The sequence below is a fragment of the Cyrtonyx montezumae genome, unplaced genomic scaffold (genome assembly GCF_038088225.1).
Source record: "Cyrtonyx montezumae isolate F1298 unplaced genomic scaffold, pur_monq_1.0 scaffold_8, whole genome shotgun sequence".
NCBI lineage: Eukaryota > Metazoa > Chordata > Aves > Galliformes > Odontophoridae > Cyrtonyx > Cyrtonyx montezumae.
This window is the reverse complement of record NW_027072089.1, coordinates 65,748,504-65,763,485: the sequence shown is the minus strand read 5'-3', so window position 1 is coordinate 65,763,485 and position 14,982 is coordinate 65,748,504. Positions and strand designations below refer to the sequence as shown.

At 35.0% G+C, this 14,982-nt stretch overlaps 1 protein-coding gene across 1 annotated transcript in view; it reads left to right on the top strand.

Moving 5' to 3' along the window:
- ABCA13 (ATP binding cassette subfamily A member 13) overlaps nucleotides 1-14,982 on the top strand; it is a 162,663-nt gene that overhangs the window by 122,420 nt on the left and 25,261 nt on the right. Inside the window, exons 45-49 of the mRNA XM_065753646.1 lie at nucleotides 529-685; nucleotides 2,109-2,362; nucleotides 2,815-3,007; nucleotides 3,943-4,052; nucleotides 13,914-14,064. Coding sequence (XP_065609718.1) covers nucleotides 529-685; nucleotides 2,109-2,362; nucleotides 2,815-3,007; nucleotides 3,943-4,052; nucleotides 13,914-14,064 — 865 coding nt within the window. The remainder of the gene's footprint in view (nucleotides 1-528; nucleotides 686-2,108; nucleotides 2,363-2,814; nucleotides 3,008-3,942; nucleotides 4,053-13,913; nucleotides 14,065-14,982) is intronic.

The following is a 14,982-nucleotide window of genomic DNA, read 5'->3' as shown; positions in this document are numbered from 1 at the left end:
AAGTAGAAAGGTCTTTCTGAATGATGAGGATATCCAATTATAGGTCATTCTTCATAAATATCCTACATTAAAAACTTCTTGTTAGACCAAATGTGCCATACCACGGTACCTTTGTGCTGTGATGTCCCATCACTGTTTTCTCCCCTCTCCCCTCTTTCTTCTTCTTCTTTTTTTTTTTTCCCCACACCCACTCTCTCTCTCCTTCATTCTGTGGAAGCTTTTAATAAAAATTGCTTGCTCAGTGTGCATCTTATCAGTTTCAAATATTTTGTATCCTCTGTAAAATGTTTGTTAGAAGATGCATGGTTTTGAAATCATTTTGAAATCATTAAGATGGTGAACTCTGAAATAGTGAAAGTATAAAACTATATAGCTGAAATGTGCAAAAATTGTTCATGCCTGCCCTTCATAAGGCAGTAGGTATGTACTTAGATAAGACAATACATACCGAATTATCTTCCTTTCTCAGTTTATCAAGAGTTGCTTGACTTTTTCTTTTTTTGTGATAATTTTTTTTTAAACTTCCAGATATGCAACTTTACCATGGATGTATCTTGTATCCAGATTCTTCTCAAGTTCAGATGTAGCATTTATTTCTTACATCTCCTTAAACTTTGTGTTTGGCCTTTGTACCATGCTGGTGACTCTCCTACCTCGTTTGTTAGCTATAATTTCCAAAGTCCAGGTGAGAATGAAATCTTGGCTTTATGTTAGATGTAAATGAGAAGTATACACACATCTGTGTGTTTGTCTATATATGTATACAGATCCTTCTGAATGTAATGCTTCCTCTTTATTTCCATGGAAACTACAACATATTAACAGCACAACACGGTATGATAGAACAAATTCTCAGCTATCATCTTTCAACATAGCCACTGCCATTAGCTATGAATTTTTGACAGAAATGGACAAGAGCCTGCATGCCATGCTTCTGAAAATCTGCACCACTGGAGGTGACCCACTATCACCACTGCTGAAACACACCACCCTTTGCCTCACTTTGTTCATATGCACTGCTTGGTCTCCATAAACGTTCACCAAGTATCTATGAATGTTAGGGGGTGCATTTTTTTTTCCTGCATGAAAATATTCAGCTCCACACCTTTCCTTCATCTGCCCTTCCATGTCAGATGCCATTTTGTCAGCCTGCCCCTGTGCTGCCATCTGACACAGCAAGAAAATGTAATGGGATATTGATGGGAAGGGTTCCGCCTCTATTGCTGAACCATCAACATCCACCTCAGACATTTAAAAATTAAAAAAAATAGAAAAGATAAAGAGGAGACATTACTTTTGTAGCAACCCTCATATATAAATATGTATGTATTTATATCTTCATGTGCACAGACAAGAAGCTCATTTCCATCAGAAAATTCAGCCATTTTAAAATTTCATGATTTTTCTGACTCAATATAGTTTGTACTGCTTATTACTTTCTTGAGTTTTAGCTTGTTTATAAGTAGAAAAATAAAAGATGCATTTTGCACTGTAACAATGAATAAAGTTGTAATTTGTCATAATTGGGGCTATTCTGACCCATTTGAATAGATTGTATGCATTGTAAAATGTCTTTGAATAGTACTGACATAAGAGATAATCTGCTTATTTCTAGGATCTGTCATGCACTGCTTGGGTAGTAAATATGCATTCTCACTCAGTGTATACAGTTAATTTTCATTCATCATAACCTGATGAATTAAAAAAAAAGTGTATTTGACTACTTATGCATGTATTAGATCAAAAACTATCTGTTTTGCTCAAGTTTGGCAGGAGATTTGACACTGTTTTGGTGTTCAGTGGATGATCTAGAATTAATAACATTCAAATATTAAAATTTTAAGTAAATGAAATAGTCACGGCTGTGCGTCTGATCTATCACTGTCTGTAAATGTCAGCCAACACTAGAATCCTATGGCTGTAGACAGTCTTAAATTTAGACGCTCTAAAACACAGTAAGAGACTATTTTTATTTCAAAATGGTTCACAATATGTTCTGCTGAAATCAGTTTGCCTTGAGTGAGATTTGAATAGTGTATCCACCTTAGTGAGTGTGCATGTTTGGTTAGAAAAAACTCACGTTTCCCTTTTTCTTTCTGAATTTTAAGAGTTTTCAGAACATCTACAAGATCCTCAAATGGGCATTTGTCATATTCCCACAATTCTGCTTAGGCCAAGGTTTAATAGAACTTTCGTACAACCAGATCAAATTTGACCTAACCAGCAACTTTGGAATAGACTCGTATGTAAGCCCTTTTGAAATGAATTTTCTGGGCTGGATTTTTGTGGAAATGGCCTTACAGGGAACAGTTCTTCTTCTTTTACGTCTGTTTTTCCATTGGGATCTCCTCCAGAAACAGAGGTGTGTGCTTTAGCATTTGTGTTCTGCCATCGTGGACAGTTAACTAGTTTTTAAAGAAAGAAAATTGTAGCATCCCATTCATTTAGGGAGTTTATTTTTTTATAAGTTATTTGAAATAAAAGATTTGATGATTCTGTACTTCCATGCTCCCATTCTGAACTAAAGATTTCCTTTTCTGATATAAGTACTGTTTCAATATGGAGTTCATATTCTCTATAAAATCCCAGTTGCTGTTTCTTAAAAGCAGTAAAGTACAGCTACATTTCAGGAAGGAGAAAAATTTAAGCATGTACATGGTGTATCTGAATTAGTTGAAACTGCAGAAAAAAAATAACCTGTCTTCCTTGTATTCTGCTGAGATTTAATCAACAAACATTGAAGGACTGCAATTATGGAAATAAAAGTTGTTCAGAGCATAGCAACGTCCAATTTGTTATCACCTTCTATTTTAGGGGCCAGTCTTCAGTTAACAGCATGGGCAAGCCATCAGAAGATATTGATGTAGAAATGGAGAGACAGCGACTTTTTGGGGGAAGAACTGGTAATGATGTCCTTCTTCTGTACAATCTCAGGAAGTGCTATGGAGGTTTATCTAAGAAAAACACAGCTGTGGAAAACATAAACTTGGGAATAACAAAGGGAGAGGTAAAGAGGACTTTTTTTTTTCTTTCAGAATAAAACACTTGACACTGAACAGTCACTTTGACCTGGATTATCTGCAATCAAAGAATGGTAGATAGCAGTAGAACTATTTTAATTGTAGAGATTTCTGAAGATCAGTAACTTGATGTTTTGGTCTTTAAGAAGCAACTGTTCACATGTTTTTTTGTTGTTGTTTTTGTTTGTTTGTTTTTAATCATAAAATAAGACTGTATCAGTCTTTTTTTTTTTTTTTGTCTTGTTTATCTTTAGCAAGTTAATGTTTTATTAGCTAACATAAAATACCATGAGGTAGCAAAACAGTTCAGTGTCCGAAGAGAAAGCAAAGAATATCTAGTTCAACTGCAAACTGTGAATAGGATCCTGAATTTGTCCCAAGGCAAAATTGTACTTCTCATACTGAAATCATCCCACTGTTTATCAATAGCACAGTTAATGAAACAAGTATTTTAAAAGTTATGGAGTGCTGTTTTTAGTCGTAATGCAAATACTGCCCCAACTTAAGCACGTATTCTTTGCAGCTGTGCTTTGGAATAGCTGTTTGGAGTCAGTATCTAGGATGTTCATTGTTCATTAATTTGTACAAAGTGAAAAAGCTTATCAGAAACTGAGAAATATTGGATGTGAAAACCTCATGTTCAAATTTAGCACTTTATAAGAAAATGGATAACTAATGTGATAAATGATAGAACAGGGATTTAAGTGGAGGGCTAGAATGCTAAATAAGTCACTTGTAGGAATGTAAGATGTAATTAAAACATTTTTATTTTATTTGAAATTTATTTTCTGTTGGAAAAGGAATTACACATACTAAGTAATCATGTTAACTATTTTACAAACAAGACAATAAGTATTGAAAAAATACCCGTTGAAGAATTAACACAGTATAGTAGATCAATTCTCTTTTTTTTTTCTGTTAGTGTTTTGGACTCCTGGGAACAAATGGAGCTGGTAAAAGCACAACGTTTAAGATGCTGACTGGAGATATCATTCCATCTGCAGGGCGTGCTGTTGTCCGAACTCCTACAGGGTAAATAAAGCAGGGTTGGATCACAGTGGAGCTACTTGATAATCACATAATTGTAGGGACCTCTAGACGTCTAGAGGTCATCTAGTTCAACCCTCCCCCCCGCCAAAGCAGGCTCCAGTGATCAGAGACTCAGCCATCTTACATCGTTTTTCTTGTAGTATTGAGATGTGTTTTGTTCCCTTTTAAATTTATATTGCATCATTGCTGACAAGCCTCATTAGGAAGGACAGGGATTATGACAGTAGTTATCTAGTAGCCAAAGAGCAGTGAGCATTAGTTTTAACAAAAAATCTTCATGTAAATTATGTCCAGATAAATGGACTTATCCCTTCATTCTGCACTGAAAGGTTTCCAGCCTTACAATGATGATCAGTGCTCAAGTGGATAATTTTCAAATATTTCCTGACACTTGTGTCATTTAGTCTCATTAATTAATTATTTAATCAGTATGCAGTTTAATTAGGATAGGAGACAGAATTGATCATATTGAAGCTAACTTTGATGGAGTAACAAGTGAATAATTACTTTTTTTGGCTTAGATGTAAGCAACATTTACAGGTTTTTTTTACTAACAGCATTGCAGGAGAAGTCAAATTATTTTGAAGTCAAGCCAAAGTAAGAAGTCTGGATATCATGTGTGTGCTTATGTATTTGTATTTTGGGCTAGTAAATTATTTCAACATTTCTTTTTTAAATTATGTCTATTTCAAAAAAAGTCTTTTGAAGAAGTAGAGGTGAAGGGTTTAATTCAGAAAAATTTTAAATGAAACATTTTGAAATTTCCAAAATGAGATGTTGAATGTCTTTGTTTTAGAACTTAAATGCTTTTGTATGTCACTATTTTCTCACTTCTTAGGAAAATAACGATCCATTAAATTTTACTTAAAAATGAAAAATTCTGTTTAAGAAGTGAAGAGAGTGTTTATGCAGTGCTTGTAGAGGCATCTAGTCAGTTGTTTTCACTTACAATTTCCCAAAACAAAACAGATTTTTCTTTTCTTAGACATTAAGCAACATGACAAGGAAAAAATAACCAACCAAAGAAACTGTGATGTAGAATTAGGTAACAAATAACATTTGCTGTTCTTTGAAACATGTTGAATTGGAATATATTTGCAAAGATATTATAAAGGTCAGAAGGGAATTCGAGATTTGTGGAAACAAAACAATCTGTAATGGTTTCTAATATGCTATTGACATCGAGGCAGTGTCAAAGCTCCCAGATTTTGTTTAGATGCTATGAGTTACTCTACAGCTTTAATGGAACTCATCTTTGGACCTTTCTGTGCCTTCAGGGTTTCCATGTGGGTTTCCCTATGGGTTTCCCTACACAATGTGATATATATATATATAGGAAATTGAATTGTTCTGGTGTGATAATTCCAATATCTTAATATTCGCTTCAAAACAAATATAAAGTTATAAGAATATATTTCATTGTCAGGAATACATTTTAATGACAGTTACACTAGGTTTATGAAATACTTGGTTTATTTTATCAGAATACCTAAAGGCAGCTCTTCAAAAAAATCACAAAACAATTTAGCAGTGCCTATACTCCTTTTACGAGAATGTTGTAATGTTATTTACTGTGAACTAGAATGTAGATAATGAAATTTGACACATGTAGAAGACTAGAGAGGAAGTCATAAGAGATGGTCACATTTAAGTGTCTATAATATCCTTGACAATATGATAATATATTATGTCGGTTCAGGTTTCAATGTTTCTTCCACAGCTGAAGATAGAAACCCAAAAGTGAATGTAAAGTCTATATTTCTATGTTTATTCTAATATTGTAAAGGTGTAAACCTCAAGCAGGAGCCACAGTTGTGCAGTAGCTAACCATGGCAAAGCAAATTGCTTTGTGTCTGGGAGTAGAGATTTGTGTAATTCCAGACTTTGTTGTGTATTTCGTATTATGGTTTGGCAAACCACAATGCAAAGTGTTGCTGTACTACTACTGTAAAAGAGGGCAATTTTTTGTCTCTTAATAGATTTTAGCCACAGCCGACCTGGAGAATCCTTACTCAGCACTTGGACTACTGCTAAAATTAATCATCCAAAGCAGAATATCTACATATATTTTTTTTTGATTTATTGATTTATAGAATTGATTTATAGTCTTTAAACCAAAAAAAAAAAAAGGATTAAGATTGTGATCTCTGAGCCAACTGAATTATCTGTAGGCTGTTGAGAAGATACAAAGATACTTGTGGTAAGATTTGATGTTACTTGAATTCCAGGCATAGCCATTTCCTTTTCCAAAGAGCAATCAGGTTTATCCTACATAAAAGTACAAGAACTGGTACAAATAACAAATTCCCAAATAGTGGGAAAAGCAAAAAATGTATTTAAAATATTTTGTCTAACAGTTGGTACTTTTGTGTCCTGGACCCCCATGCAGTTTTACATGTTAGTCTAAATTGTTATTTTCGTCTTTTTTATTTGCAAACTCTGATTACAGCTATTTAAATTAGTGTGTCTGAGTCCCAGATCTTTAGCTACAACATTTAAATAAGTCTTGGGAGCCAAAGCCAAGAAACTTCAATTTGATAGATGTATGAATCTCTTTAAATTTGCTAGGTTATACAGTATGTTCCTAAAGGAATATATTCACTCCACATGAGGAAAACAACTGCAGCTTTCAGATATTTCCTCTAGAAAGATTTGTTTGTGTCTGATAATTGTGTATATCTTAACAAATGCAAAACTGCATGTAATTGTAGAACGTAGCTCTGTCTGATTTGTGCATTGGGTGCCCAAGGGATTTAGTTGTATTGATTTGTACTTGTTCCTGAGATAAATGATTGAAGGAAGATATAACGTTACAAACTCTTTATCACACCCCAGTATTGTGCTCAAGAGCCTGACACTTCTCAGAGAGGCAGAGGAGAGATTGACAAAGAAAGCAGTTGATGGCCACAGTTGAATGCTACTTGCTGGTCTACAGTCTTCTTTATTTAAAACCAATGTCATTCAACAGCTTCCATAGAGACATTACCTCTGCTAGTGATTCCTGATTAATATTTTGGGCAGCAACATAGACGAAGATCTCACCTCTGCTATATGTGACTGGAAAGAAGAAAATTCTTGTTCTTGTAACCTGTCACATCCTGAAAGACTGGATAAGTTTTTTTAAATCCAGAAAGTTACTAAGTTCTACATTAAAGGACAGGATACTACAAATGCATTCTTTCTGATGAATCTTTCAAGATCAAATAATGAAATTAGTATAAATAATTACTAGTTTAAATATTCAAGAACATAACTGATACAATACCATGCACAAAATCCTTAAATAATGTTTATGTTTCCTTGGATAACGGTGTTTGACAGTTCTTGGTTAAAAAAAAAAAAAGTATATTATCCTGATAATTAGTCTAATGGTTTGACTGTGTATGGAACAGCATCTGAAGTGTCTCTTTCAGGCAACTGTTCTGAAATCAGACTTGAATTTTGCAAGAAAATTTTTGCACCTTTGAACAACTCAATAAATGTAAGATCTGATTTTCAAAAGTGTATGTTGAATTGCAAAGTAGAATTATTGGAACTTCAGCCTAGTACATTTTGGAGGTATGTAGGGTTGTATAGCAAGAGGTGTGTTCATCATGCAATGAAAATCAAGTAGTGTTGAGGGGACCCTTGCAATACTAGACTCTCAAAGTAGGAAAATGTATTTATGATCTGCAGGTGCCTTTTCAGAAGGGTAGAAAAGCAGATTCACAATACCTTCACATACATAAAAACAATTTCTTGACCTCCATGTTGTTTGTTTGTTGAATGTTTAGTACAAGAAAGAAAAAAAAAAAGTGTTTATTCCTAAGAATTGGTAAGTATTATTATTATTATTATTTTGGTAACAAAAACTTAGTTGAGATACATAAAAGCTAGGGATTGAACAAAACAGATTTCAGTATTATCCAGATTCATAAAACTGGTGCAGAAATTTGTATTAAATACTAAGGTCAGCTTAATCTCTTCTGCACATTAAGTTTTCTTAGCATTCTCTTTGATGAGAACACTCTTTTGGAGAAGGGAAGGCTTCTGATCTGTTTTTAAACTCTCTCCTCTTGATATGTTACAAATCAAAAAGATATTTTAAATAGTGCATGTGCCTCAACTTTGATGTCTATTAGCATTTACATGAGTAATACACATTTATACAATAAAAGCTGGGCAGTCTATCAATAAACCCTTTTTCAGAGTTTTTTCATATTCTGCTGAAAACTCTTTTAGGCAACTTCTAACCTTTGCATTCCCATTCTGCTTGTAACTGTGACCTCATAAATGTACTCCAGTAAGAGAAATAATAGGAATTTTTCACTACATACAGTCAGTCTTGCAAAGATAATAGCAAAATGCTATTCATAGGGGATTTTGCCTTTTGTATTATTTTATGTAACTCATTAACATTGCCATTATCAGTGACATATCTGTCCAGATGAAATATAAAATATAATTAACATAGAAAGAAAGTGTCTCCATGTTAGGTATATTTCCAACCCCAATATTAAAAAGTGGCAATGAAGATGAAATGCTAACACTGAAGTACCAGAAATCTCTTTGGCAAAGGTCAGAAGTATTAAAAGCAAAACGTGAAGTGACTAAAAAAGAAATTATTTTAATAAAATTTGCTTACCTGTAATTATAAAGAATGATGCTAGAAGACATTAGAAGGTAGTTGGCTGTATGGTCTGTAATGTTTAGAGGGATCCTTTATGTTCCTCTGTAAGGGTACAAATGGACTCAGTTATGGTTAGCTCTTTTTTTAAATGTACAATTGGCACTGGACACTCTTTTCTTCCCCTTTGCATGCTAGAGCCTTGGTCTTTTTTAATGACTCTGTTATCATAAGACCTTCTTCAACTAACAAGGGATGAAATGGCTTGGAAGAGAAAGTGTCAAAATTCTTTGAAGTATCTTGTTAAGAGCACTGTAAAATAATGCAAATAGTGTTTTGTTTGCCTTTTTTCCTCTAGCTGTTTTGCAGTCTTCTCCATTGTAATTTGCTGAATAGGTTGGGCTATAAGTTCATACTCAGCACTGCCTCGGTTGTTGTGGGGATGCATAGACAAAGTAGTTACAGTGCACCTAATCTTGTTCATAAGAGGCCTGAAGCATTTGGCCGCCTTCCATATGTTCTCCAAAGATGTAATATATATCTATAGAGGTACAATTTTGACTTTTTGATAGTTATGATATTCAACTGGATAACTAATTAAAAATGTAATTCAAATAGCTTTACTTGAAAGGCAGAATAAATTTGCATGAATATAATGGCTGAGATAGCTGTTGTTATGGTGTATATCTGAATAATTAGTTAAATTATACCTAAGCTTCAGTTACAGTAATTATATTTTAACCTTGATTTTTTATTATGTTAATTGAGCATTAGTATGCATGGAATTGAATGTGCAGTTATGATACAATGGAATGTCTAACTACTTTGACAATTTGTAAGTTTATATTTCATTTTGACTAAATAATGGAATTTATCTTTCTGCAGAAGACATTGTAAGCAGAATATATATAATTGCTTTTATTTTAACTGCATTCAAACACTGCAGAAAGAGCATACAAAAATAAATGAAAATGTGCAGCATAGTCAATAGTAAAAACAATTTTTTGTAAACACCAAACAGCTGATACTGGTGGTGCTAAGTTGCCTTAAATTGAGGTCATGCATCTGAAAGTTGACCCACAGCTACCTATGCTAAATTGTTGGGAGCCGCTGTGAGAAATAGAAAGCAAATGCAGTCTCTGCAGTAACTAGCCTAGCCTTCTGGAAGTTACAGGTCCAGGTCATGTCACAGGAAGGAACAGGGTTTGTCTAAGATCTCTGCCACAAATTGTAGTGGTTTTTTTGTTTTCTTTTTTCTCTGCGCAAATGAAGTCTCAAGTCACCCCAGGGTAGCTTTCAGGGCTGGACTCAGATTTCAGCAGTTTTGAAACACACAGAAAAATGGATGGAAGTAAATGTCTTAAAACAATCAGCAAAGGAATAAATCTAAATGAAAATCTTATCCAGTCAATGTTTAGTTTATTATCCCCAGTACCTTGCAAGGCTAACAAATGTATTTCATCATTAATACAAAACTTTGTAAGGTAGCACTCTAAACTTACAGAAGCCTCCTTGAGTCTTGGATTGTTTCTTTTTCTAGAAAGATTCACAACAATTTATCACAATTTTCACTGTAAAAGAGGAGAGCAACGTGTTTAGAAGAAGATTGGAATACAGTATTTTAGAGGCTTCAAGAGCTACTCTCAGCTATTTTTCTTAAGAAAGACATGTTCTCTTGACCTTTTCAGGAATTATAATAAAAATGTACTATTGCAAGTGTAAATTTTTTATTTAACATATAAAGTATTCTGGACATATTCTGTTGATTTCATCTGTTGCAGCTGTTTCACTTTACAAGAGTAATTAAATAGTAAGTGAAAGTATTGACAAAGCATAATCATGTTCTGAAAACAAATCTTCAGCAAGAAGGAAAAAACTTATGCTCTATCTCTCAACCTGGTCAGGATATGTAACCAAAGTAATTAAAAAGATCTGAAGATAACCTGTATTAAATCTTTCCATAATGATGCGGGAACTCTTGTATTAGTCTGACTTCCAGCCTGTAGTTTTTAGGTGTTACCATAGGATTCACTGTGTCTACTCTACTGTGGGCAGAAAAGCAGAGAGAAATTGGAATCTGTAGTTATATGTTCTTTATCTTTAAAATTTACTTTTTTTCTCCCTGTCTCTCATGTTGTTTACATGAATGGCCTAAAGAGAAATGCTATCACGCTGACAATAAAAGGGCAGAGGACAAATACTTTTTTTTCTCTGAGCTAAGATTGTCATTTTGCTGCAAGATGATGTATAGTTCAGAGAATATAAAAACACATATTTCCAATTTGATTCTGGTAATATCATACATGAGGATGTTTGTTAAAGAGGGATATAATTGATGTACGGAGCAGCTTCCTGTTTTTGCTTTAATGTAATTTACAGTATATCATTTAGTGAAAGTGTTTTCTGGTATCATGGCATAACTACTTGAAATGCTGGAAGGGACATTTAAAATCATCTAGTTTCAACCACCCTGCTATAGGCAGGGACACCTCCCTCTAGACCAGGTTGCTCAAAGTCCCATTCAGTCTGGTCTTTAACACCTCTGAGGAGGGGACATCCATGAGCTTTCTGGGCAACCTGTTCCAGTGTCTCTTCAACCCCAGAATTTAAAGTCTTTAGAATTTAAAGTCGAAATAATTTAAAGAGTCTGAAGCTACTCTCTTCTAATTTATAGCCATTTCCCCTCATCTAGTCACTACTTGCCCTTATAAAAAGTCAATTCCCAGCTTTCTTGTAGGCCCCCTTCAGGTACTTGCAGGCTGATATAAGGTCCCTCTGTAGCCTTCTCTTCTTCAGGCTGAAGAGACACAACTCTCTCCTTCATTCTATGTAGGGAAGGGGTTTCAGCTCTCTCATCATCTTTGTGGTGCTCCCCTGGACCCCCTCCAATGTCCTTCTCATATTGGGGGCCCCAGAACTATGTTGTATGCTAGGTGGGCTCTCATTAGAGCAGAGTAGAGGGGCAGAATCACCTTCCTTGACGTGCTTGTTGATCTCCAGTCTTTTTTTTTTTTTTTTTTTGACATTTACTCAGTGATGTTGCTGAGAAAATAACAGGCATTGTATTTTACATTCTGGGAGAGTTCCAGTAAAAAGCTAGAATCTATATATGCCCTTTTTTCCCTTCTGTTCAGATTTCTTTCTGCTTTATGACTGATACAGGCATGTAGAGATGGAAAAACATTAGGTCCATGAGTTCATTAGTGAATACGATAGAATTTCTTTACTAATGGGAATGTATTAAGTGTTCAAGGTCAGCACTAATGGATGCAGTTGCAAGATAAGGACCAAGCAAAGTAATAGTATTAAATCATGTATTCTCATTGTATTCTTCTTTATGAAAATTAAAGGTTGCTGAGTGGGATCTTATTCATTAAAAGCTCTATGCACCTCATTGGAAGCACAGCACTAAACTTGTATCTGTGTAATTAGCACTGGGGACACTGAAGTGTTTTTATTTCCTGATGCAAATTGAGTAACTATTGTCTAATCGAGTTCCAGCTAAAAGACATCAGGCGTCTGTTATTTTTTGCAACCATGCACACTAATTTTTTTGTTCTTTGTGGTATGGATCCTGACTATATGTATCTATCCAGACAGAAACTTCATGCTGAGTAAATATCCCTGAATTTACCCCTGAGTGTGATTTGTTCTCTTGTGCTCTTAGTTCTCCAAGGAAAGAACCTGCACCGGAAAAGAAACATTGTTAGTGTGCCTGAATCTTTCCAGTATCGCAAAATTTATACAGTGCACTCTATTCAGTAGAAACTTGATAGCATTTTACTGTAGTTTCAGTGTTAAAGTTCATTAAATGAAGAATCCACAGCTTCTGCCAGGTTATGCAGAAAGATCAACATTACTGAGTCCATATCTTATGGTAAATATGATCTTAAAGATCATTTGTTTTGATGATTTGGTTTAGGTATGGCTAGAAGATGAGCTAGGGAAAAAAATTTACGTATACCTTATTTAAAATAACTTATCATTAATCTGTAACTACTTATAAAGTACAGTTCTGTACTCTTCCCACCTCCCTTTTTCTTTTCTTTTTTTTCCCCTTCTATTTCTGTATCTACTGGGACATCTACAGGCAGACTGTTAACTTCCTTGACATCATCCAAAGTTCCATAGGTACTAAAATTTTACATTGTTGCTATTAAGATCAAAAGCTATTCTAATTACTAACCAGCAAGGCTCATCACTATTGTGATAATTTGTCTTTTGACAGGATTAAAATATTTTGATGATGTTATTCATCAAATAAAATGCAGTGTCTGTATTATTCTTTTTTTTTTTTCCAGACTCCTGAATCTTGTTATTAAACAGGAGATATATATTTACACTTTCGCTAATGCTAGTATTTGTAGATCCTCCATTTAAAAGAGTTACTTTGTTCTTAAGTGATTAATCATATATTTGGTTCTCTTAATCAGAAACATAAAATAAGAGGGGGGGGGGAACATTCTGTAATTCAGAACCTTTTAAAAACTTTTTTCTTTCAAAACTTTTTTTCTTTAAAAATAGAATAGCTTAATTTTGACAGGTCTTTTCTGTAAATGCAAATCAGCATCATTGAATGTTGGATTAGATGATGGAATAAATAGGATAGTTTTAGTGTCATTATGGCTAATGAGGCACCCTTGCAATCAAGCTTGCTTCTTAGCAATGAATGCAATTTCTAGTAATGCTGTACAGCTACGAAGAGATGGACAGTCTCTGAAATCAGAATCACTTTATACCTTTTTTCAAGTATTGTCTTCAAGCCTATTAGGCTTTAATAGTTTTTGGGTAGGTATTTTTTTGTTGCTTAGTGAACATACGCATGCATGTGTATGTATGTATGCAGATATTGAGCGTGTGCTCTCTCTCTCTCTCTCTCTGAAGACTAATGTCTCTCGAATATGAATGTGATGCAGGTGTATCTCCTTAGAGCAAGGCCTACTGTGTATACAGGGGAAGTAAACCTAGTAAGAATTAGTCTTCATAGATCTATCCTCCTTCTGTGTTGGTCTGTTTACGCTGACCCATGTTCCTTTAGAGCAGTGAAGCATGCATAGCAGCCCAAAAGTCAGAGAAAGGGACAAAAACCTTGCCGTGATTGTGAGCAGTGTGGTGTTAAGTGGTGGTGAGTCTGAATTGCTTCACTTACCTACACTGTAAAAGGTAACTGTGCTTGCCTTGAAGACTGTACCCAAGGGTCTTTTTTACATAGCATTTTGTTTTTCTTCTTTAAACAGCTCTGAAATGGACATACTCTCTGCTAGCTCTGAAGGCATTCTTATTGGCTACTGTCCACAGCAAGATGCACTGGATGAACTTTTAACGGGTTGGGAGCATCTCCATTATTACTGCACATTGCGTGGAATTCCAAAACAACATATTTGTAAGGTAATTCCAGAACAGATTTGTATGTGGAGCTGCAACTAGGGTGGGCCAGTTGAGTTTTTGAAATGATGATACTCTTCTACATGAAAGAATATTTTATCTTAAAATTTTTAGTCATAAAGTTTTTATTATTATTATTAATATTTTCTGATTCTCTCCCCCATCCCACTGGGAGTGGGGAGAGTGAGTGAAAGACTGTCTATAGCTGCTTGCTGGGTTAAACCACAACAAATACCTGAAAACCTGTGTGCTGTGGCCAAACATCAGCTGTCAACATTAAGCTACAAAGTGTCTTCACCTTCACAAGACAGTGGCTGTGTGCAAACTGCCTGCTGGGAGCAGTCTGAAACATTCCAGCTGCTATACCAGGCCTGGAGTTGTTCCAAGAGAAGAGGTCCTCCCTGTTGATGGAAGTTTCTGATACAACCAGAATTTAAGCGGTTCAGTCTCAAGTGAAAACTGGAGATCAGTAGCATGCCTGTTGTATAGTGTGGTCCATTCATGGTAAATGGTAGGTCTGTCTAGTAGTCTTTATCGTCTGCCCAGAGAAGTTGTGGATGCCTCATCTCTGGAGGTGTTTAAGGCCAGGTTGGATGGGGACCTGGACAGCCTGATCTGATGAGTGGCAACCCTCCCCACTGCAGGGGGTTGGATCTAGATGGGTTTTGAGATCACTTCCAACCCAAGCCAATCTATGATTGTTCTTGCAGTGTCCATAATGCTGCCTATCTTCTTTCTTTTCTCTGAAGCAAAACTGCATCACGTTTTCCTACCTACCTGTTGTCTTCCTGGTTATTGCCTTAGGGTCCACCAAGTGGTTTACAGTCCATTCTTAGTCTGTTGAGTCTGACACCTTCATTTCACAATTATTTTCCCATCAGCTACATACCATTCAAGAAGAAAGTCTTTCTCCTGCAACGG